Raw genomic sequence first — 25,085 nt, 5'->3', positions numbered from 1 at the left:
TTTAAAATGATTGTTGTTATTGTTTTAAATAATGTTCAGCCAGGAAGGGTGACTTTTGGGAAGCCTGAAGTTTCGGGCCACTCTCAGCTACACAGTGAGATCCTCATGCCATCATCATCACCACAAGTAAAAAAATAAAATCTTGAGGTGGTTTGAAAGAAAATGTCTCCCATAGAGAGTAGTACTATCAGGAGGTGTGGCCTGTGGAGGTGGGCATGCTCAAACTATGCCCAGAGTGGCACAGAGTCACTTCCTGTTAGTTCCTTCTCCAGCATCACGTCTGCCTGCATGCCGCTATGTTTCCCACCGTGATCATAATGGACTAACTGAAACTGTAAGGCAGCTCCAATTAATGTTTTCCTTTATAAGAGTTGCCTTGGTCACAGGGTCTGTTCATAACAATAGAAACTCTAAGACAGATCTACTTTTGATTTCTTTAAGGTCTTAATATTACAGAGACCTGACGTCCTTAGAAGAAGGGGTAATACCAGATCAGGAAAGCATGGTGGAGATGGCAGAAGGGAAGAAAGGAGGGAAGCACTTGTCTGAAGAAATATTTAGAGATGAACAAATGAAGAAGAGTATTAACACTGCCTATTTCCCCATCTCATGGCCTTCACAATCTACTGTCCCAGAGCAAAACTAACTAGACTTTGTCAACAATCTAGGAAGGCAGTAATAATGAAAGACTTAGGTAGTGATAACTACATGTATGCCCTTTTCTACTGAACAAATTTCTTATTAGTCCACTTAAATATCTATTCACTATCTTAGGGTTTAGGGTGAAATCTACACTAACTTTCCTAAGTAATCTTTTCTGTTATTTTACATAGGGAGACAGGGTCCCACTGTACACCCCGGCTAGCCTGAAGCTCTCTATGCCAGGAGGGCCTCACACAGGTCAGCACCTCTGCTTGCCAGAGGGAAAGTAATTTAAAGAAAAAAATGCCCAGGAGACAGCTGTGCTGCTGCCCTTCCTCGTACAGCATAAATGTTGTCTAATGCCGTGACTTAGTTGTCTACTTCAGGCATTACTGCAATAGCTGATAGTTTGGGATCTTTACTGCCTGAGCTCATAAAACAATAGCACAATAAGACGTACAAAAATCTGAAAAAATAAATCTTAGAAACAGAAGACTTCAGAGTTTCATCAGCGACAGGTTACTCTTATTTGGAGGAAAAACAGGTACTACCTGATTTCTGCTTCATCATCTGTCAAGTTACTTTATCCTTTATATTGATGAGTTATCATCACATTGCTACTTGCCAGGGTACTACAAAGAGAATGCTTCTGATAAAAAGATGTTGAGAAAAAAAAATTAAAATTTTGGTATATCTTCCCCAAAATAAAGTCCTCCACATAAAATTTAATTAAATGGGTCTCCTTTGATACATCTTGAGATGAGTTATAGTCAAATATTTAAATATTTGGTTTTTCCTGGGCTAATGATTCATTTGCGCCTCTCTCTCTCTCAAATTTACCTTTATCCTTATCCAATGGCTCCTGGGAAAGAATAGTGGACAGTACCGCATTTTTCCACACCCCAGACTCCTGAGCTAGAGTTGCTAAAAAATGTAGCTCGCAGCTGCCGCTCTCCATCAGCGTCTCATGAGCTACCTACAAAGGTTAAATAAACACACAATTTAGATGCCTTAAAGTTTAACCAAATAAGCAAAACTCATTCAACTGCATCCATATTACATAGGTAAGTAATCTCACCTGCACCAATGTCTGAAATTGTTCCCACTGTTTATCTGATAACTCAACAGGTAGACATAGTAAAAGTTCAACACAGCTTCTAAAAAGGAAAAGAACACAAATGATTATTGAAAATAAAGTAAAACAAAACCAATAATTCTTCAGTAGAGTCTTCATCAACTATTTTAAATAAAATCTACTTTAAATGAAATAACCATAAAGCCTAAGAAAAAATTAATTATAGTCTTGGATTCATGTTTCAAAATTCTACTCACAATGCCAAGCGTTCCAGAACCAAGGCTACACTTTCACATTCTGAGGTAAGGTATGGTCGAGCTTTAACATAACTTTGGATGGCCACTGTGTAGACCTCCAGTAAAGGTAAGGGGTCTTCAGAAGTTTTCCACTTCTCTGCATATTCAAGGAGTGTCTGTTTTGGAAGGAATAATAAAACATTCAAATGTAAATAAAAACTGCACATTGACTCATCAACTTTTTTCCTTTTCCAACTATTTTAAACAAAAATGTTTCCAACAATTTTGAAGAACAAAAAAAGCAGTTTGTGCTGGGCAGCAGCCTTTAATCCCAGCACTCGGGAGGCAGAGGCAGGTGGATCTCTGAGATCTTGAGGCCAGCCTGGTCTACAAACCAAGGACTAGAACAGTCAGGACTATTACACAGAGAAACCCTGTCTCAAAAAGCCAAAATACGTAAACTTTAAAGGAAAAAAAAAAGGGGGGGGGGGGGCTGGAGGGATGGCTCAGTGGTTAAGAGCATTGCCTGCTCTTCCAAAGGTCCTGAGTTCAATTCCCAGCAACCACATGGTGGCTCACAACCATCTGTAATGAGGTCTGGTGCCCTCTTCTGGACTGCAGACATATACACAGACAGAATATTGTATGCATAATAAATAAATAAATATTTAAAAAAAAGAAAAAAAACAGTTTGTGTTAAATATTAAAGCTGTTTCCAAGAGCAAGAAGACGAAGAGTGGCTTCCTCAGCAGCAGCAGCCGTTCAGCACAGCTGCTTTAGAACTGAGCAGGACAGAACCAAGTTTACCAGGCCATATCAACTCCCAGGCCTAGCTCCTGTCCAGAAACTCCTACACTGGCTTTTCTTGGCAAGTCCCCTCGAGAACCATGCCCTACAAAGCCACCTTCTAGAGCAGCTCCTGGCACTCAGGTCCTGAAGCAGTCAAGCCTGAAACAAGCTAGAACATCACATCAAAAACAAGCAATGAAGGAAATCAACATGCCAAACTCACATCACAAAAACAACAAAAAAAAGACCAATAGCATTACCCTCCCCCCCCCCCCACACACACACTAGCCCTGTAGTAATGTTCTCCAATGAGAGCTACCAAGATGAACTGCCGGACACAGAACGTAAATGAGCAATCACAAACAATACACTTCAAGGTATTTAAACACACACAGCTCAAGGAGCTTAAAAAGGTTATCAATAAGTTGTGTGATGGCCAAAAACACACAGATATATAAACTGAGTGGAACGAAGAAAACTTAGGGTTCGAAAAGTGAATTCAGTAAAATGACTAAGGCTAGTGGGAGCTGAAATTAAGATGGACTTGCCCTGGTCTGTTTGTCAGTTTGACACAAGCTAGAGTATGTGACAAGAGGAAACGGAAACTGAGAAACTGCTCCTGTGGGGCATCTTCTTCATTAATGATTGATATGGGAGGGCCTAGTCAATTGCGGATGGTGCCACACCTGGCTAGTGGTCCTGAGTGTGTAAGAAAGCAGGTTGAGCGGGCCATGGGAAACAAGCCAGTAGACAGCACTCCTCCATGGGCTCTGTTTGAGTTCCTGCCTTGAGTTCCCTAGATGATGGAGCGTACTGCTTTCAATCATGATATTTTATCACGGCGACAGACAACCTAAGACAAATATTGATAACAGGTTTGTGGAACACTGCTTGTGACAGACCTGACCATGTTTTGGGGAGGATTGTGGAAGGACTTTTCAAGTATTCAGAGCGTAAGAAGCTACTGTGGGAATTTAAAAAATAACAAATAGCAGTGAATATGATTCAAGGCCTGGCTCATTAAGTTTCAGAGGGACATTCTGAGCATCCCTTAAAGGCCATCAGTGTCCTTCAATATTTTGAATCAAGAATTTGTGGTTCTGGTCAGCTGGAACTGAAGAATCAGCCATGATTAAGAACAGACCAGCAGTGTGTTTAGTGTTTCCTTCCTGAGGATCAGCACTTAGAAGCTGTGGTCCAGAGACAGCCAAGGCTATACGTCATGCTGGCAGCCAAACCTGGGAATGGGTCAGTTTCCCAGGTAGTACTGGTTTTGAAGGAATGAAGGCGTCATGTCATAGTTGAAGGATAAAAACAAAAAACTTTCTATGATATAAGCAAACAAAAAGAATTTGTGACTAATAAATCAGTCCTACAGAGAATAATGTAAGCAATACTTAATACTGAAGAGAGGAATAAAGACAGCCAAGAGACTACAGAAAGAAAACAAAGGAAGCTGTAATGACTAAAACAAAAAATATTATGACAATATAAACAGCACACACACCCCTATTGACAATAACTTTGAATATTAATGGTCTCAATTCCCCAATCAAAAAACACAAATTAGATGAGTAGATTAAAAAACAAAACCCAAGCTGGCTAAGACCTTTTATCTTAACCAGCACCGGGAAGGGAGAAGCAGCAGGATTAGTTGAGGCCAGAATGCTCTACTTAGTGAGGACCATAGAGACACTGTGTCAAAGAAAACAAAATCTTTCTGCTGTTTACAAGAAACTTTAAAGATAGGCACCACCGTAAAAAGAAATGATAGGTAGACATAACCCAAGCAAATGGGACCAGGAAGAAAGCAGTTGTTATATTATCCTAATTTCTATCAAAACAAGCTTCAAACCAAAACTAATCAGAAGAGATAAAGAACATTCCATTCTAAACAATGGAACAATTAATCGAAAAGACATTACAATACTTAACACACAAAGTCTGACACACCCCATTTCATAAAACGATTACTACTGCAATTAAAGAGAACGATTAGCTCTAATCTCAGTATAGGATGGGATTTCATCAACCCCACTTTCTCCTATAAATAGGTCATCTGGACAAAAATTAAAAACAAGAATTAAGTAACATCACACTGATCAAGTATGATATAACACTTATAACAAATTATAAGAATATTTCTCCCAAACTCCAAAGAATATGCATTCCACTCTGGAGCACATGGAAGCTTCTCCAATACAGAACATATCCTGGAACACAAAAGAAATTTTAACAAGCTCAGAAAAGGTAAAACAATGTGTGTCCTATCTGACTACAATAAAATAAAGTTTAAAACCAAGAGCAAATGAATGTCTAGCAACCATACAAAGTCATGAAGATTAGTATTACTAAATAATAAATGGATCAAAGAAATAAAAAACGAAAAAAATCCAGAATAAAAAAATGAAAAACACAAAAAAATCCAGAATATTTAAAGTAGTTTTAAGAACTATGCTCAATTAATTTAGAAAATCTAAAAGAAATGGATTAATATAAAAATTCATCTAAACCAGAGTTAAACTAAGAAGAGCTCAACAGACCATGACAAATAATGAGAACAAACAGTAAGGAAAAGCCTTCCTTGGGGCCGGGAAGATGGCTTGGAGGGAAAGAATACTTTCTGTTTTTCCAAAGAGGACCAGTGTTTGGATCTGAGCTCAGAGCTCCCTGTAATTCCAACTCTAGTGGATGCAATGCCCTCTTCTGATGTCTATGGTACGCACATACACATGTACATATACACAAGCAGAAACCATGCACACATGAATAAAAATAAATGCTTTAAAAGGATTTCTCAGTAAAACAAGCCTAGGCCCAGATGAATTCATAGCAGAATTCTACCAGACTTTCTACAAAGAACTATGAACAGTACACTTATAAAAAAGATCATCTACTTTGATCAAGTAGGCTGTATCCTAGAGAAAAAGAGGTAATTTAGCATGTGTAAATCAGTAAAATACAATCACACAAATGGGCAAACATCATGTGATCATTTCAACAGATGCACAAAAGGCCTCGGTCAAAATCCAACATGCCTTCAATAATCAAAGCCCCAGAGAAGTATTTTGTGCCCGCTTTTGAGCCACGCTGCAGTTGCCTCTGTTATATGCCTGCAGACTTGGGTAATGGGCCAATCAGGTTAGTGTCCAGTGGTGGGTGATGAGACACCGTGGGTCCTACCTCCACATGCTACAGGGAGAGTGGCCCCAGCTGGAGGGACAAACAGTACAGTGAGGCAAAGACGTGCCCCAGGCAGGGCTCACGAACCTAGAGGTCCAGGCCATGGATTCAGTGATCTCAGGCCCTTCTGGGAGATCATCAGGCCTGGTAACTTCTCAGGTTAGAGCAGGGCTGGGAACAAGTAGCACCAAGCCACTACACAGAAGTTAGAGTTGTTTGAGTGGGTGCTGAACATTGTGAGGAAGCCAAGAGATGTGGCTGCCTGCAGGGCATTCAGCTGATCTCCCTGAGGGGAGATCTGGGTCTGGGAGCCTCATCAGCAAGAACTGAGGAGACAGAATCATGAACCAGCGTAGTACCTTCCCCCAGTGTGCTGGACACAGTGGTTCAGCCCTACAACACCACCCTTTCAGTCTGTCAACTTGCTGAAAACACAGATGAGACCGGATGCTTTGAAAATGACGTGTGTGACTTATCACATCTGCTTCAAAGCCTACAGTTGATCAGACCCACTTACAGTGACCAATCCCTATTTGCTACCACAGTAAGGTAATCACTTGCCTACAAATATGGTGCCCTCTTCCCGCCTGCAGGTCTTCATGCCTGACTTTGTGCCCTTGACGAGTTGGGCAGCCAGTAGTACCTCCACCATGACAGCATCTGAACTCACCCAGATGTTTGATGGCAAGAACACAATGACCATCTGTGACTCTCACTGCCCACAACTGCCATGGGTTCCAACTGATAGCAGCTGCCATGTTCAGGTGCTATCTGTCCATGAAGGAGGTGCAAGATGCTTACTATCCAAACAAGAACAGTAGTGACCTAATGCAGTGGGTCCCCAACAATGTGAAAACAGTTACCTGTGACAGTACACCTCAGGGAATAAATATGTTCATCACCTTCAACAGCAACTGCACCACCATCAGGGACTGTTCTAATGGGTCTCAGAGCAGTTCACAGCCATGTTCCAGTACAAGGGCTTCATGAACTGGTGGATGAAGGCACATCTAAGAGTTCTTCAAGGCTGAGAGCAGTATGACCACCCCGGTGTCATAATACAAGCAGTATCAGGATGATGGAGGAGGAGGAGGAGGAGGAGGAGGAGGAGGAGGAGGAGGAGGAGGAGGAAGCCCAGAGCTGTTTTGGCAGCTAAAGCATGGGAGCAGTATTAACTTTAATCATTCACAGCTTGTCTGCTAGTCATGTCCAAGGTGCATTTGCTGCCCTAGCCTAACATCACTTACGCAGATAGTACTAGTAAAGCAATTTCAAAGTGTGAGGAAATGTCCCAGAAAAGGGAGAACTGGAGGAAATCTTCCGCATATAAAAAATAAAGGCTAGGGGGCTGGAGAGATGGCTCAGTGGTTAAGAGCATTGCCTGCTCTTCCAAAGGTACTGAGTTCAATTCCCAGCAACCACATGGTGGATCACAACCATCTGTAAAGAGGTCTGGCACTCTCTTCTGGCCTTCAGGCATACAGACAGAATATTGTATACACAATAAATAAATAAATATTTAAAAAAAATAAAGGCTATATATGATAAATCCACAGCCCATATCACCATAAAGAAAGAAAAACTAAGGCTGAGCAGTGGTGGTGCACACCTTTAATTCCAGAACTTGGGAGGCCGAGGCAGCTAGATCTCTTGAGTTTGAGACCAGCCTGGATACAGAGAGTTCCAGCTGGGGTTACACAGAAAAACCTTATCAAAAAGAGAAACAGAGAGGAGAGGGGAGAGAGAAATTTGATCAGAGATCAAAAAGAACAGCCCAACATCCACACACCTTTTTGATGCAAGGCTCAGAGCTCAAGCTGGAGCAACAGCAAGAGAAGAAATCGATGGGATCCAATAGAAAACAAGTCAAATTACTCGTATTTCCAGATGATAGGAATTCATTATACGAGATCCTAAAAATTGTACCAGAAACCATCTAGAAATGTTAAACATTTTCAGCAAATTTATAGAAAACAAAATCGACTTATAATAGCTTTTTAAAAAAAAAGACTTATTTATTTTATGTATATAGCTGTTCTATCTATATGTATGATTTTATGCCTGAAGAAGGGGGCATCAGATCCCTTTATAGATGGTTGTGGGCCACCACGTGGTTGCTGGGAATTGAACTCAGGTCCTCCGGAAAAGCAGCCAGTGCTCTTAACCACTGAGCCATCTCTCCAGCCCCTTATAATAGCTTTTCTATCCACCAACAGCAAACACATTAACAAGAGAATCCTGGGCACACTCCCATTCAAAATAGCCTAAATGTGAGGGAGGGGTAAATACAAAGTAAATACACTAAGGATGTGAGAGACCTCTACAACAAAAACTTTATGTCTCTAAGGAGATTTAAGAAAAAAGATCTAAATAGACCTGTTAGTCGCAAAGAACTAGAAACTGTTATCAAAAATCTCCCTTCCAAAAAAAGCCCAGGACCAGATGGTTTCAATGCAGAATTCTACCAGAACTTCCAAGAAGAACTAATACCTATACTCCTTAATGTATTTCACAATATAGAAACAGAAGAGTCATTACCAAATTCCTTTTATGAAGCTACAGTTACCCTGATACCAAAACCACACAAGGACCCAACCAAGAAAGAGAATTACAGGCCTATCTCACTCATGAATATCGACGCAAAAATTCTCAATAAAATACTGGCAAACCGAATCCAAGAACACGTTAGAAAAATTATCCATTATAATCAAGTAGTCTTCGTCCCAGAGATGCAGGACTGGTTCAACATACGAAAATCTACCAATGTAATCCATCATATAAATAAACTGAAAGAAAAAAAACCCACATGATCATTTCATTAGATGCTGAAAAAGCATTCGACAAAATTCAACACCCCTTTATGATAAAGGTCTTGGAGAGACTAGGGATACAAGGGTCATACCTAAATATAATAAAAGCTATTTACAGCAAGCCGACAGCTAACATTAAATTAAAAGGAGAAAACCTCAAAGCCATCCCACTAAAATCAGGAACACGACAAGGATGTCCACTCTCTCCATTCCTCTTCAATATAGTGCTTGAAGTTCTAGCAATAGCAATAAGACAACATAAGGGGATCAAGGGGATTCGTATTGGAAAGGAAAGAAGTTAAGCTTTCGTTATTTGCAGATGATATGATAGTATACATAAGTGACCCCAAAAACTCTTCCAAAGAACTCCTACTGCTGATAAACACCTTTAGTAATGTGGCAGGATACAAGATCAACTCCAAAAAAATCAGTGGCCTTCCTATACACTAAGGATAAGGAAACAGAGAGGGAAATCAGAAGCATCACCTTTCACGATAGCCACAAATAGCATAAAATATCTTGGGGTAACTCTGACCAAGGAAGTGAAAGATCTATATGACAAGAACTTTAAGTCTTTGAAGACAGAAATTGAAGAGGACACCAGAAAATGGAAGGATCTCTCTTGCTCTTGGATTGAGAGGATCAACATAGTAAAAATGGCAATTCTACCAAAAGCAATCTATAGATTCAATGCAATCCCCATCAAAATCCCATCAAAATTCTTCACAGATCTGGAGAAGACAATAATCAACTTTATATGGAAAAACAAAAAACCCAAAATAGCCAAAACAATCTTATACAATAAAGGATCGTCTGGAGGCATTACCATCCCTGACTTCAAACTCTATTACAGAGCTACAGTATTGAAAACAGCGTGGTATTGGCATAAAAACAGAGAAGTCGACCAATGGAATCGAATAGAAGACCCTGACTTTAACCCACAAACCTATGAACACCTGATTTTCGATAAAGGAGCTAAAAGTATACAATGGAAAAAAGAGAGCATCTTCAACAAATTGTGCTGGCAAAACTGGATGTCAACCTGTAGAAGAATGAAAATAGATTCATATCTATCACCATGCACAAAACTCAAGTCCAAATGGATTAAAGACCTCAATATCAGCCCGAACACACTGAACCTGATAGAAGAGAAAGTGGGAAGTACTCTACAACACATGGGCACAGGAGACCACTTCCTACGTATAACCCCAGCAGCACAGACATTAAGGGCCTCACTGAATAAATGGGACTTCCAGAGACTGAGAAGCCTCTGTAAAGCAAAGGACACTGTCACTGAAACACAAAGGCAACCCACTGACTGGGAGAAGATCTTCACCAACCCCGCAACTGACAAAGGTCTGATCTCCAAAATATATAAAGAACTCAAGAAACTAGACCGTAAAAGGCTAATCAACCCAATTATAAAATGGGGCACTGAACTGAACAGAGAATTCTCAACAGAAGAAGTTCAAATGGCCAAAAGACACTTAAGGTCATGCTCAACTTCCTTAGCTATCAGGGAAATGCAAATCAAGACAACTTTAAGATACCATCTTATACCTGTCAGAATGGCTAAAATAAAAAACACCAATGATAGCCTTTGCTGGAGAGGTTGTGGAGAAAGGGGTATACTCATCCATTGCTGGTGGGAATGCAAACTTGTGCAACCACTCTGGAAAGCAGTGTGGCGGTTTCTCAGGAAATTCGGGATCAACCTACCCCTGGACCCAGCAATACCACTCTTGGGAATATACCCAAGAGAGGCCCTATCATACAACAAAAGTATATGCTCAACTATGTTCATAGCAGCATTGTTTGTAATAGCCAGAGCCTGGAAACAACCTAGATGCCCATCAACGGAAGAATGGTTGAAGAAAGTATGGAATATATACATATTAGAGTACTACTCAGCAATAAAAAACAAGGACTTCTTGAATTTTGCATGCAAATGGATGGATATAGAAAACACTATCCTGAGTGAGGTAAGCCAGACCCAAAAAGAGGAACATGGGATGTACTCACTCATATTTGGTTTCTAGCCATAAATAAAGGACATTGAGCCTATAATTAGTGGTCCTAGAGAAGCTAAATAAGAAGGAGAACCCAAAGAAAAACATATAGGGGGCTGGAGAGATGGCTCAGTGGTTAAGAGCATTGCCTGCTCTTCCAAAGGTCCTGAGTTCAATTCCCAGCAACCAAATGGTGGCTCACAACCATCTGTAAAGAGGTCTGGCGCCCTCTTCTGGCCTTCAGGCATACAGACAGAATATTGTATACATAATAAATAAATAAATATTAAAAAAAAAGAAAAACATATAGGCATCCTCCTGAATATTAACCTTCATCTGGCGATGAAAGGAGACAGAGACAGAGACCCACATTGGAGCACCGGACTGAAATCTCAAGGTCCAAATCAGGAGCAGATGGAGAGAGAGCACGAGAAAGGAACTCAGGACCGCGAGGGGTGCACCCACACACTGAGACAATGGGGATGTTCTATCGGGAACTCACCAAGGCCAGCTGGCCCGGGTCTGAAAAAGCCTAGGATAAAACCAGACTGGCTGAACATAGCGAACAATGAGGACTACTGAGAACTCAAGAACAATGGCAATGGGTTTTTGATCCTACTGCACGTACTGGCTTTGTGGGAGCCTAGGCAGTTTGGATGCTCACCTTACTAGACCTGGATGGAGGTGGGTGGTCCTTGGACTTCCCACAGGGCAGGAAACGCCGAATGCTCTTTGGGCTGATGAGGGAAGGGAACTTGATTGGGGGAGGGGGAGGGAAATGGGAGGCGGTGGCAGGGAAGAGACAGAAATCTTTAATAAATAAATAAACGGGAAAAAAAAAGATGGAAAGGCAGCCCATGCTCATAGAATGATAGACTACTGTGAAAACGACCACTCTACCAAAGGCATTTTACATACTGACTGCAATTCCAATCACAAATTCCCATGACATTTTTTCCACAGAAATGAGGGGAATCCCTAAAATTCGTAAGTAACAACAGAAGGCCCAGGATGGCCAAAGTAATACTGAGCAAAAAAGTACAATGTGGCAGAAATTCATGCCAGCCTGGCATCAGAGGGTTAGCAAGTAACCTCTGCTAGCCATGAACTCTCACTGGGCTACACCTGGCCCAGCTCTGGAGTTTTCACTCAGCCCCTAATCTAGCCTTTATGTTACAGATACCTTTTGTTGCCCTATATGAATCTTGTCTGACCAGTCTTCCATGGATACAAAACCTATGTAAAACCTGGTTTAGAGGAAACTCAGAAAACTGTGAGACCCCAGGAATCAGGTATTGCACAAGGCACTGTATTTTTGGAAACTTCATTCAGTTTGTTTTGAGATATGGAAATCTACTAAAGTGTAAATATAGGAAAGAATATGCCAAGAGGCCAAGGGAAATCAGCTCACCAAGACTGAGCCCCCTCAGCAGCAGAGGCTAAGTCCATTCTCATGTGTCTCTGAATCTTCATTTCATGACCCGTGTGAACCCGCATACTCCACATACTTGTGCCGGGTTACACGTGACAGTACAATGCTGGAGAAACTGCAATTCCAGATTCAAGACATATTACAAAGCAATAGCAATAAAAACTGCATGGCTCTGGCATAAAACAGGCTTATCAATGGAACCAAAAAGAAGAACCGAATATGGGCACATAGAACTACATTTGCCATTGATATATGACAAAGACGCCAACTATATGCACTGGATTAGAGACAGTCATCACCAACAAATGCTACTTGGAAAACAGGGTGGTCACATGAAGAATGAAATTAGATCCCTCCCTAGCTAGCACACAGCTCAAGCGTCAACTCCAAAAGGTTCAAAGACTTCAATCTGGTACCTGAAACTCTGAAACTGCTGTAAGACCTACAAGATAGGGTGCAGGAAAAGACTCGCTGAGCAGAACTCCATTTGCCCAGTAATTAAGGTCAACAAAAGACAAATGGGACATCGTTAAACTAAAAGCTAAAGAACAATCAATCAGGGCTGGAGAGATGGCTCAGTGGTTAAGAGCATTGCCTGCTCTTCCAAAGGTCCTGAGTTCAATTCCCAGCAACCGCATGGTGGCTCACAACCATCTGTAATGAGGTCTGGTGCCCTCTTCTGGCCTGCAGACATACACACAGGCAGAATATTGTATACATAATAAATAAATAAATATTTTTTTTTAAAAAAAAAAGAACAATCAATCAACTATGTAAAGAAAATCTTGGTCAACTATACATCTGAGGATTGATACCCAAAAGAACTTGATTGACTTTTTCAAGTCAAAAGAACTTGAAAAACCGGGTCAAGAAAAAAAATAACAAAAGTAAGAAGGGAGGTTGGAGGCACTACAGATCTGAAGAGTTCTCAAAAGAAAGAAAAGTGGCTAAGATTTTCTTTAATCTTTTCAAAAAAACGTGTTCAACATTACTAGCAATTAGTGAAAAGCAAATTAAAACTATATTGAGATTTCATCTTACCCCAGTCAGAATGGCCAAGATCAAGAAAATTGACAAGAAATGTTGGTGAGGACATATGGTTGGTGGGTTTCCACTATAGAAATCCGTGTTGGGAAAAATGCTAAAAGTAGATCTATCGTATAATCTAGCTATAGCGTTCCACAGCAAATGCCTGAATGACTCATATCTTATCCTATGTATACTTGCTTGGCTATGCTCCTTGCTGCTCTATTCACAATAGCCAGAAAATAGAAAACAGCCTACACGTCCTTCATCAGACGAATGAATAAATAAAAATCTAGTACATAAACACAAGAGTATCTACTTAGCTCTATGGAAAATAAAATTTGCAGGTAAATGGACAGAACTAGAGAGTATAAAGAGTTATCCAGATACAAAGGAACAGATGCCATACCTTCTTTCTCATTTGTGGATCCTACCTCCAAATCTTTACCAATCTGTTTATAACCTGGACTAACTGCAGACACCACAAAAGTAGAAGGGACCAAGGGAGAAGGGTTGAAGGAGCTCTAGAGAGGAGGATAGTATAACATGGGTGCTGTATGAAGAGAAATAGAAAAAATGGGGGCGGGCTATAGCACAACTAATAAAAACCCAGAGAGAGAGAGATTAGGGTTCAACCTGGAAGATCAGAAAAGCAAAAGCAGCCAAGCCACTAGAGAGCTCTTACCTCTTTGAAATCTTCAGACTGAAGGAGTGGGTTCCTGTCTCATCCCACCTTATATTCCTCTCTAGTGCTAGTATTAAAGGTGTGCAACACCACTGCCTGCCCTCTATGGCTGATTAGTGTGGCTGCTGGGATTAAAGCTACCAGTGCCTGGCCTGTAGGGCTGACTAGTGTGGCTGCTCTGCACTGACCTTCAGGCAAGCTTTATTAAAATACGAATAAAAATTCACTACAGGGATATCTGGAGGGGGTTTGAAGGATAACTAAAACTAAAGATGTTTGAAAAAGCTTGTTTTGCCGGGCGTTGGTGGCGCACGCCTTTAATCCCAGCACTCGGGAGGCAGAGGCAGGCGGATCTCTGTGAGTTCGAGGCCAGCCTGGTCTACAAGAGCTAGTTCCAGGACAGGAACCAAAAGCTACAGAGAAACCCTGTCTCGAAAAATCCAAAAAAAAAAAAAAAAAAAAAAAGGGAAACCACACCCATGAAATCTCAACAATATGGCTGCCCAAACAAGACAAGTACAATGACTATAACACTGACGTGCCAATAAAAAGGGGACAAAGAGCAAAGGCTCCACCCTTAGACAAAGAGCTGCAGGCATTTAATGGCTGCTGAGAGGGGGAGAATTAGTTTTCTCCTGGGACAAGCCCCCTGATAGATTATCCAATCCCAAAAGGTCATTAGCAAAACTAAATGGAACAAGCTGTATTTACATATACATGTGTGCTCGTGTATACACATAAACATACATGTAACAACTATTATTCAATAAGAGGAGGTTATGAGTTTGAGAAGGGAAAGGTGGAAATGATGCAGGAAATTTTTTACTAATTAAGTTTTTTAAGATACTTTGCACACAGACTGGAGTCCCCCTCCCTCCCTTCTTCTATTCCCTCCCCCCTTATTTGCACTTTATTAAGCATTTTGGCAGCTTTTTTAAATAAAATTTATTTCTAGGACCAAAAGAAAATGGAAAATTGTTTTAATTAAGTTCACTTGTAATTTATTTGGTAATAAAATATGACACAGGTTTCACCGCCCTCCTTAATGCATATTCAGATGTTTGACTCATAAACACTTCACCGATTCAAAGGAAGTTATTACATAATACACATGGATAAAACTCAAGGATACATCACATCACCTTATAATTCTACATACTTTATATTTGTATTAGGCTATTTCAGAAATTCATACACTCATTATTTCTCAGCTAACATGTTAAACAGCTGAGTTTGAAGAAACTTTCCCTTATAATACAGTTATATTAAATTAACACACAACTGTGACCATGACCATGTCATTTACTTTTGTTTAATGAATAATCTAGGTGACATTTTAAGCTAAAAACTGTTCAACTTACTTTAATGTAAAGCAAATCTTAAATGTTTGATGCAATTACACATATAAAATAAAAATACTTCAAAGTTGATGATTGTTTTACTAAAGCAAAACAGAAGGGATTAATGTCATATAGCATCTAGGTAAAGTGTAATAGTAAAAGTTTACATACTATTGGGCAAAGTATAAATTATTTAATAGGTTTTGTGATCACTTGTGAATGTGTATTAAACAGAATAGGCTTGCCCTTCTCACAAAAGAGGAAGTTTTCTGGATGCCATCATGATTGTATATTATAATGCACTCCTAATTCTACTCAAAGTTAGTAGAATGAATATTTAGCTTTTATTCAAAGACACCATACTCTTAATGCATAATAATTCACATACTATATTCTTTCAAAAACTGAAATGGCGTAAAATTTTCTTTTTCTTTTTTTTTTTTTTTTTTTTGCTTTTTCGAGACAGGGTTTCTCTGTGGTTTTGGAGCCTGTCCTGGAACTAGCTCTTGTAGACCAGGCTTGGGGTAAATTCTAAAACAAATTAGGACTACCACTGCCCAGGCTGACCCGCCCCTTCCTTCTCTACAGACAGTAAGTAGGCAGGCTCATTACCACCCACTGCTCCAGCTGCTACTGCCGCCCTCACTGCTACAGTGCACTGAGAACATTTTCAGGAATTGTCAGGTATAAAAGGATTACTCAAGTTCAGCCTGGATTCCTGACGAGCCCTCTCCAAGGTCTCATCAGTGGCAATATTCTGAGACCTTCTGATTATCATGTGTGGTTACAGCAAACCATTCTGAAGAGTAAAATAACTAGCAGAATAAGAACAATTTATCACAATGCAATCAGAAATGAGGTAATTTCTCCATTTTATTACTTTTTAAAACATTTTTCCTGGCTAACATAGGCACAGTACCTAAAATTATTTGAAAAGTCAGTCTTATATGTGATTTCATTTTACTTTCTTACTGGCCTTATAATTTTAATAAGAGAACTTTTAAAGACAAGGGAATATACATTTAAATAAAAGATAAATTTGAAGACTAAACTTTAATATAAGTAACTATATACAGTTTCCTATACGAAAAAAATTATTTTTGTATTTTATTAACATATTATAAATTCTAATGCTGAATATTTTGATATGTATCTGTGTGCAGTGATTGATACATGTGATTAAAATAAACCCTAAGAAATTTAAGAAGCTATTTTGCCTGATTTCAATTAATTAAGTTATAAAGAAATGCAATTTATAAGAAAAACTGGTATTGGAAAGCATAATAATATTTTATTTATACAGAAAAAAATTAAGTAAAATAGGGCAATAGTCTTTGTTCGCTAGTCAAAAATACCATCCTCCGCAAAAGAAATGACTTAGAAGACACTTGAGCAAGCAAGCGTCACAGGCATGGGATGAAAAATTTAAGGGAATATTTATGTTCACATATGAAGAGTGAAGTCATATTAGTTTAATAAGTTAAAAAATAATAATGTAAATACTTATTCTGATATGTTTTACCATTTCTGCAGACCCCATACAAGACCAATTCAAAAGGTATTAAAGAGTGAATATAAGGTCCAAGAAATATTTGTAATAATGAGGGATTTTGAATTTTAAAAAAGTCACGTCATAATTTAAGAAAGTATTTCAAATTGACCTCACTGAAATTATTAAAAAAGAAAAGTGTTTCTCTTTATCACTGAATAAAGAGATAGAAAACACTGGCACCAAAAAGAAAGTACACAGACAGACAGCATAAAGGTCCAGCTGTTAGAAATCACCAAAGTCTTTGCAAATATGCTGAACGATAACGGACTCTACATGTCTTCATAGTGTAGAAGACTTCCACAGTTGCGGAATACGCATTTAATCACACAAGCAAATCCAGGTAGCCTCTGCTCAAACAAAAGACAGAGGGGATCCTGAAGGAAAAAGCCCCATTAGACTCATAGTCGGCATCAGATCCACACCTCACCTCAACCTCCCCATCACATTCTACTTAAACCTTCATGGTATAACATGTTCTGTGGGGACAGAAACAATCAGGTAACTTCTGGATCTCCACCCAGATTGGAAACATGCAGAAACATAAACGTAGAAGGTATTTTGGAGGGAGAAGGGGTTATGTAACTGCATGCTTGTGTTTTTTTTCCCACACATACAGGGTTTTATTATATAAACTAGACTAACTTCTAACCCATAAGATCTCCCTGCCTTGGCTTACCTAGTGCTGGGATTACCACCAGATTCACCTTCCTTACCTATTAATGAAGGGGCTGACACAAACGCTGACAGAGGGATCTATGCTTCTACAAGGCATTCTCTAGGGGAGCGCAGGTATTTAAAAATGCAATTATGAGGAAGGGGCCTCTCACGGGCCAGGACAGAAAGTGAGGTGAGGCTGCTGTCTTAGTTCCTAGATGGCTCAGCCACTGTTATGTCATTTTAATCTGATTCACTTTTCATGCAGAATACTTTGTATCTCTCACAAGTCTGGTAACAAGTCTCCAGTCTCTTAACCAATGAGATCATCCAGATGAATAGTGAAGTGGGAAACTTTAAAAAAAAAAACAAAAACAAAAACAAAAAACCCACACAAAGAACTCTACATGGTGACTGACAAAAGCAATTTTGAACTGACATTAGTTCCTGGGTAAACCAACATGAAACAAAAAGCCAAGAAAACTAGGAATTTAGTGATACAACCATTCTGTAAGAGGGCTGTTTAAACTGTCAGTCTTCCAAGCTTCTGCCAAGGCATTCAGTTATGGAGGGACCACATCCCTGGTTTTTATATTCAGTTTCTAGCAGAGAACTTGTAAAATCCTTGAAATCTGCTTGAGTTTTGAAGTGTCTTTCTTCTGGCTGAGGAGCATCTTAATAACTTCAGGATGGAACTGGTCAACAGAATGGTCATGTCACACACAATTAGGTTGGGACGTTCAGCCCCACTATGCCGAAGCTTCTGAGGAAAAGAAAAGAATTGGGGATTGAGTTTAATCTCTAATGATCTAAGACTTAATGAACCATACTTATGTAACAAGACTTAAGAATTAACGCTCAAGCCAGGCGATGGTGGCGCAGGCCTTTAATCCTAGCACTCGGGAGGCAGAGGCAGGTGGATCTCTGTGAGTTCGAGACCAGCCTGGTCTACAAGAGCTAGTTCCAGGACATGCTCCAAAGACACAGAGAAACCCTGTCTCGAAAAAAAAAAACAAAGACAAAAACAAAAACAAAACAAAAAAAGAATTAACGCTCAAAGGGGTGGCATACTTCACCTCCACGGGGATGGACAGGGAAGCTCCTAAGCCTCATCCTCTGGACCTGTGTCCTTTATCGCAGGCAGAATGGCTAGTATTTCCTGAATTCTGTGAGTCATCCCACCAAATCAACTAAGCAGGGCTCACCTGGGCTCACCGAGACTGAGGCAGCAAGCATGAGGGCCTGCCTACACAGGTCTGCACCAAGTCCTCTGCGCGTATGCTATGGCTGTTAGCTTGGTGTTTCTGTGAGACTCCTAATGGCGACTCTGACTCTGGCCTACTAGCGGGACTGCCTTGCCCAACTATTGTATCCTGTTTTGTCTTTTGGCTGTTGTCTCTTGGAGGCCTGCTCTTTTCTGAAGAGGAAATGGAGGGGGAGTAAATATGGAGGAGAGGGGAGGTGTGAAGAAAGGAGAAATCTGTGATCAGTATATATATTATATGAAGAAAAGAATCTATTTTCAATCCAAAAAATGTAAAAACCTGTAGAAAGGACCATAAAAGTCTTCAATTCTGGAGTCACATTTGATACAGTACAGGGCAGTCTGGGCCCTGTAACCTAAAGTACAGCTATCCTTGAAGACACACCTTTGGCCTGGAGAGCCTAGCCCCAAGTATTTTCAGAATTAAACCAAGTTTAGGATACTGATTTAGTGCTGAACAAATACAGAAAAAAAAAAAAAAGCTACTTGAAAACACTTCATTTGGTGTTAGCAGTAAAGATCTTTACTCAAGGGGATTAATAAAACTCTAAATTAGAGGAAGTGTTATATGCCCGTAGTCTCAACTAAAGAGGAAGATTAAGCAGGAGGCTGGCCTAAGCCAAAAGTTCAATACTTGTTTGAACAACATAATGAAGCTCTCTCAAAAGTAAAATAAAAGCCAGCATGGTGGCACATACTTATGATCTCAGTACCTAGGAGGCTGAGGCTGGAGGACCATGTCAAGTGCAAGGTCAGTCTGAGCTACACAGAGATTTCGAGTTATGCCCAGGTGCGTAGTAATATCTTATTTGTGGGTGTGGAGTAGAGCCAGGCATGGCGACTTAGTCCCAGCACTTCAAAGCAGGTGGGTCTGAGTCCAAGGCAAGCTGCACTACAAAGTGAGTTCCAGGACAGCCAGGACTACATAGAGAAACCCTGTCTCGAAACACCCCTCCCCCAAAATAAATAAACAGATGAAGAAAAGAAATTTTAAAAAGGTAATACCAATAATCTGTACAAAAGTTTTAAGAGTTGACATTCATAGCAAATAAGTATACCGATAGCACAGTCTCCCTTGTTATTAAAGCATTAGTCAGTAGAACAAATATTAACATCAATAAAATGGAAAATATCTGCAACATAACAATTTATACCTTATTTAAGAACTTACATTTTTGTATCTATTGTCTTAACCTATTCAGCTTTTACGTAGGAATAAAAAAATGATCAGATATATATCAGTTAGAAGCAATTTCAGAGATCATGTAATTTACAGTTAGTCCTGGGAGTTTATTCTGTAGTCAGTCAATGCTGTACTCAGGAGGTTGAGGCAAGAATATCTTGAGTTCAAGGCCAACCTGTTAAAGGGGAACTAAATAAGACTCTGTCTCAAAATGTACAAAGGAAGAGAGCTTTGTACTTGTCTGGCCAACACTCTGAGTTTAACCTCCATCATTCACTACTCAAAAAAAGAACATTCCATACTGTTTTACAGTGTTATCATCAGAGGGTACTGTAAAATATAAGGACCCAATTGCCTCTGCAACATTCAAATGAGTCTTCTGGTAACTTAGGTCAATTATAAATTGATGGAGTTACTTTATAATAGCAAAGTAACCATTACTTACAAAATGTCAATGTATTCTTCACAACTCTAAGAAGCAAGTACTTCTCCCCCAATTTGCAGCTACAGTTGGACTTCTTTGCTGGTTATGCTTACTTTTACTTAGAAAATCCAAACCAGAGCAGTGTAAACAGTAATAAGTCTTCACAGAAGAAACTAAGAGAAAGAGCAGGTTCAGGATTAGTTTTTTTACTCAACTCTTTCTTCAACCATGTTATCATTACTTCCACTATTCAGGAGTGTAGCAAATGCTACTCCTCTCATATTCCTGGAACACAGTGCAATAAAATTATATAACCAAAAACAATATTCCTATCAACAAATGGTAATTGTAAACACAACTCTAGGTCATGGGTAGAAGAAATCATAATAGAAATCAGAGTACTCAATCCACTGATGTCCTGGCAGTTATTATAAACTCAAGAGACACTTGTGTTCCTCCTATTGACTATCAGACTGTTGATATAATGAACCCTACAAAATTGGAATTTCTCAAGCTGGAAAAAAGGAAATATTTGGCAACCTGTAGTCAAAACAGAAAGAGGAGTTTGCTGGAAAGAGATTTCCACACAGCTTTGATAACTGTCAGACCACTTAGCTGGAGAACTCACACCTTGGTCAGGACTGCCTACTTGTGCATACCTTTCTCTCATTTAAACATAAATCTCATGTACTGAAGATAAATTGGCCCTCTTTGTTGTTCTTCCCAAAGAGGACATATTGAATAAATCTCCTTTCTCTTCTTTCTACCATTTGTCTGTCTAACTGGGACTTTTGAGGATGGATGGCCACCCCTAGATTGTTAGGGATGTCAAGGCCCAGGCTTTGACCCTAACAACTCTGGTTGCAACAAACTATAACATAATCACAACTTAAATATGTGTAAGCTGTCCTGCACAATAAAAGAACTTCTGGAGGCATCACAATCCCTGATTTCAAACTCTAATACATAGCTACAGTACTGAAAACAGCCTGGTATTGGCATAAAAATAGACAGTAGGACCAACAGAACCAAACTGAAGACCCGGATATTAATCTACACACCTTCGAACACCTGATTTTGACAAAGAAGCAAAAAATATCAAATGGACAAAAAAAGAAAGCATATTTAACAAATGATGCTGGCATAACTGGATATCAACATGTAAAAAAATGAAAATAGATGCATATCTATCACCATGCACAAAACTCAAATCCAAATGGATCAAAGACCTCAACATAAAGCCAGCCACACTGAATCTTATAGAAGAGAAAGTGGGAAGTACACTTGAATGCATTGGCACAGGAGACCACTTCCTAAATATAACTCCAGTAAGCACAGACACTGAGAAAAACAATTAATAATTGGGACCTCCTGAGCCAGGCAGTGGTGGCGCACGCCTTTAATCCTAGCACTTGGGAGGCAGAGGCAGGTGGATCTCTGTGACTTCAAGACCAGCCTGGTCTACAAGAGCTAGTTCCAGGACAGGCTCCAAAACCACAGAGAAACCCTTTCTTGAAAAACCAATAAATAAATAAATAAATAAATAAATATAATAATAATAATAATAATAATAATAATAATTGAGACCTCCTGAAACTGAAAAGCTTCTGTAAAGCAGAGGACACAGTCAACAAGACAAAACAGCCTACAGAAATGGAAAAGATCTTCACCAACCCCACATCAGACAGAGGTCTGATCTCCAAAATACACAAAGAACTCAAGAAATTGGTCATCAAAAGAACATATAATCCAATTTAAAAAATGGAGTACAGACCTAAACAGAGAACTATCAACAGAGGAATCTAAAATGGCTGAAAGACACTTAAGGAAATGTTTAACATCCTTAGTCATCAGAGAAATGCAAATCAAAACAACTCTGAGATTCCATCTTACACCTGTAAGAATGGCCAAGATCAAAAACACTGATGACCACTTATGCTGGAGAGGTTGTGGGGAAAAGGGAACACTTCTGCATTGCTGCTGGTGGGACTGCAAGCTGGTACAGCCCCTTTGGATGTCAGTGTGGCGATTTCTCAGAAAATTAGGAAACAACCTTCCTCAAGACCCAGCAATACCACTTTTAGGTATATATCCAAAGGATGCTCTATTGTGTCACATGGACATGTGCTCAACTACGTTCACAGCAGCTTTGTTTGTTATAGCCAAAACCGAGAAACAACCTAAATGTCCCTCAACCGAAGAATGGATGAGGAAAATGTGGTACATTTACACAATGGAGTACTACACAGCAGAAAAAAAAAACAACATCTTAAAATTTGCAGGCAAATGGATGCCTTCATCATTGTGTTTATCCATGGCATTTATAATTAATAGGCAGTGGTGGCACACACCTTTAATTCCAGCACTTGGGAAGCAGAGGCTAGTGGATCTCTCTGAGTTAGAGGCCAGCCCAGTCTACAAAGCCTGTTCCAGGCCAGTCAGAACTGTAACAAAGAAACCCTACCCGACTCCTCGCAAAAAAAAAAAAAAAAAAAAAAAAAAAAAAAGTAATTAAGATACTTGCTCAAACATTTCTGTTCTATTTCAAAGTACTCCTACCATCTTCAGAGTATCTTTGCCTCTAATGTCCGCTTCCACAAGCTATCATATTTACTTCAGTATTCACAACCTTTTAATAGGTATGATCTCTCCTCAGTCATGGCCTTTCCTGTCATTACTAAAGAGAAGAGATACCTTTCTACTAGATTGACTGAAAAAAACACCCCCAGGCACTGCTAATAAAATCCCTCTGGATTTTTAAAATAGATTTGACAATTGTTTGTTAATTTCACATAAGAAGTTAAGCCAGTTTTAGAGACCTAGGAGAGAACACTTGATGTACACAGATACCAAGAATCAATCTACAGCTACAGGAACTAAGACAATGTGATACTAGCAAAGGCATACATGACAGAGGAGACAATTAAGTTATGAGAGCTAAGTGTACAGCAGATAGATGGATGGATGGCTCAGTGGTTAAGAGCACTGGCTGCTCTAGAGGAGGACCCGGGTTTGGTTCTCAGCATCCATATGGCAGTTCACAACCATCTGGTACTCTAGTACCACTGAATCTGATGCCCTCTTCTGACACTGCATGAAAGTGGTATACATACAAACATGTAGGTAAAATACACACAAAATAAATTTTTAAAAAATAACAAAGTTCAAAGTACCTAATAAATATTGCTCAACTGTTACTGGAGTCCTACCACCTTTTTATATGGGAACTGAAAACAAAACTTCAGGTTTTCAGGTGTCTTAGTTACTTTTCTATTGCTCTGAAGAGATACCATGACCAAGGCAACTTACAAAGTATTTAATTGAAGGCTTGCTTAGAGTTTCAGGGTGAGTCCAAGACCATCACAGTGGGAAGCATGTCAGCATCAAGGCAAGCATGTCTCTGGAGCAGCAGCTAAGAGCTTACATCCTGATCTGCAAATTGGAGGCAGGGAGACTGGGCCTGGTGTGGCCTACCCCTCAGTGATACACCTCCTCCAACAAAGCCACACTTCCTAAACCTTCCCAAACCAATGGTGGACCAAGCATTCAAATATATGAGCCTATGAGGACTATAATTCAAATCACATCATGTTACACAACAAACCCTTACCGACTGAGCCATCTCTTCAGTCCCTGTATGATATTAACATGTTCTTAAATTTGACTTGCAAGTATTTTGTTGAGTATTTAGCATCTATGTTTGTAAGAGAAATTGGCCTATAGTTTTACTGTCATCTTTATCTGGTTTGTCAATCTTTAAAAATTTGATAGTGGGACAAGCATGGTGGTGTACACCTTTAATCCCATCACTAGACAGGAGAATTGCTTGTCATGTTGAGGCTATATATTGAGCTCCAGGTGAGCCATATTACATAAGACCCTCTCTTTAAATGAAAAAAAAAAAGAATTATAAGTGACTGTCTGGTGCTAGACTCTTCACTGTGGGGGACTTTAGCTAGATTCAGTTCTGTTTCTTATAATGATCTCCATGTTCTGGGTGTAGTTTTGGTTAGTCACATGCATTTAGAAGTTGTTTCCTTTTCTTCTAGAGATTCCAACTTTGGGGAATATAAGTTTTCAAAGTATTCTCTACAGTCCTGGATTTCACTGCAATCTCTGTAGCAATAGACTCTATTTTATCAATATGGGTCTTCTCTTGGTTTGGCTAGGTGTTCACTTATCTTGTTTACCTTTTAAAGACCCAACTCTTTGATAATTTTGTTGTTATTGGTGTCTCTGTTTCACCTAGGAATGGCTTCATTTTGGTTTTCTGGAGTCCCAGGAGTGCATGTCTCTGATTATTTAATGAGAGCACTTACAGGTATAAACTCCCCCTTCGGGCTGCCTTGGTTGTGTCCCAGAGGATCTAGTAGTTGTGCTATCCATTTGTGCACAAATGTCTCAATTTCTTCTCTGACTTCTTGAGTGACCTACCGCCCATTCAAAGGTGTCTATTCAGTGTCCAGGCAATGCTGAAGTTTCTGAAGACTCTCCTGTTCTTTATTTCTACTTTTATTCTACTGTGGTATGGCAGCATAAGGGATTGTCTTGATGTTTTGTATCTTCCAGGGCTTGCTTTGTGACCTATGATGCGATCTATTTTGGAGAAGATTCCATGTTCTGCTGAGTAGAGTGTGTATCCTTTAACCTGTTGGGTACAACCTTCTAGAGTTATCTGTTAAATACACTGATTGATGGCATAATTTAGGCCTAAAATTTCTTTGCTGATATTAAGCTTGGAAGACCTATCTAAATACGACTGAGTATTGCTTACTGTGTTC

At 39.6% G+C, this 25,085-nt stretch overlaps 1 protein-coding gene across 5 annotated transcripts in view; it reads right to left on the bottom strand.

The window, feature by feature from the left end:
• The window catches only part of Znf292 (zinc finger protein 292), a 75,890-nt gene that overhangs the window by 34,448 nt on the left and 16,357 nt on the right, over nucleotides 1-25,085 (bottom strand). Inside the window, exons 2-6 of one of the 5 annotated variants that reach the window (XM_041667354.1) lie at nucleotides 20,326-20,477; nucleotides 17,938-18,196; nucleotides 1,975-2,129; nucleotides 1,721-1,799; nucleotides 1,483-1,618 (exon numbers count right to left, since the gene is read on the bottom strand). In XM_041667354.1, the coding sequence (XP_041523288.1) occupies nucleotides 1,483-1,618; nucleotides 1,721-1,799; nucleotides 1,975-2,129; nucleotides 17,938-17,940 (373 nt within the window). In that variant the 5' untranslated portion in view covers nucleotides 17,941-18,196; nucleotides 20,326-20,477. Of the gene's footprint in view, nucleotides 1-1,482; nucleotides 1,653-1,720; nucleotides 1,800-1,974; nucleotides 2,130-17,937; nucleotides 18,197-20,325; nucleotides 20,478-25,085 lie in introns of those variants that run through there. The other 4 variants (XM_041667355.1, XM_041667353.1, XM_041667357.1 and 1 more) reach the window with 4 other exon arrangements.

Source organism: Microtus oregoni, unplaced genomic scaffold (genome assembly GCF_018167655.1).
Source record: "Microtus oregoni isolate MIOR12 unplaced genomic scaffold, Mior012 000017F_ref0000208, whole genome shotgun sequence".
NCBI lineage: Eukaryota > Metazoa > Chordata > Mammalia > Rodentia > Cricetidae > Microtus > Microtus oregoni.
Note: the sequence above shows the minus strand (reverse complement) of the source record. Positions and strands in the feature narration are given on the sequence as shown.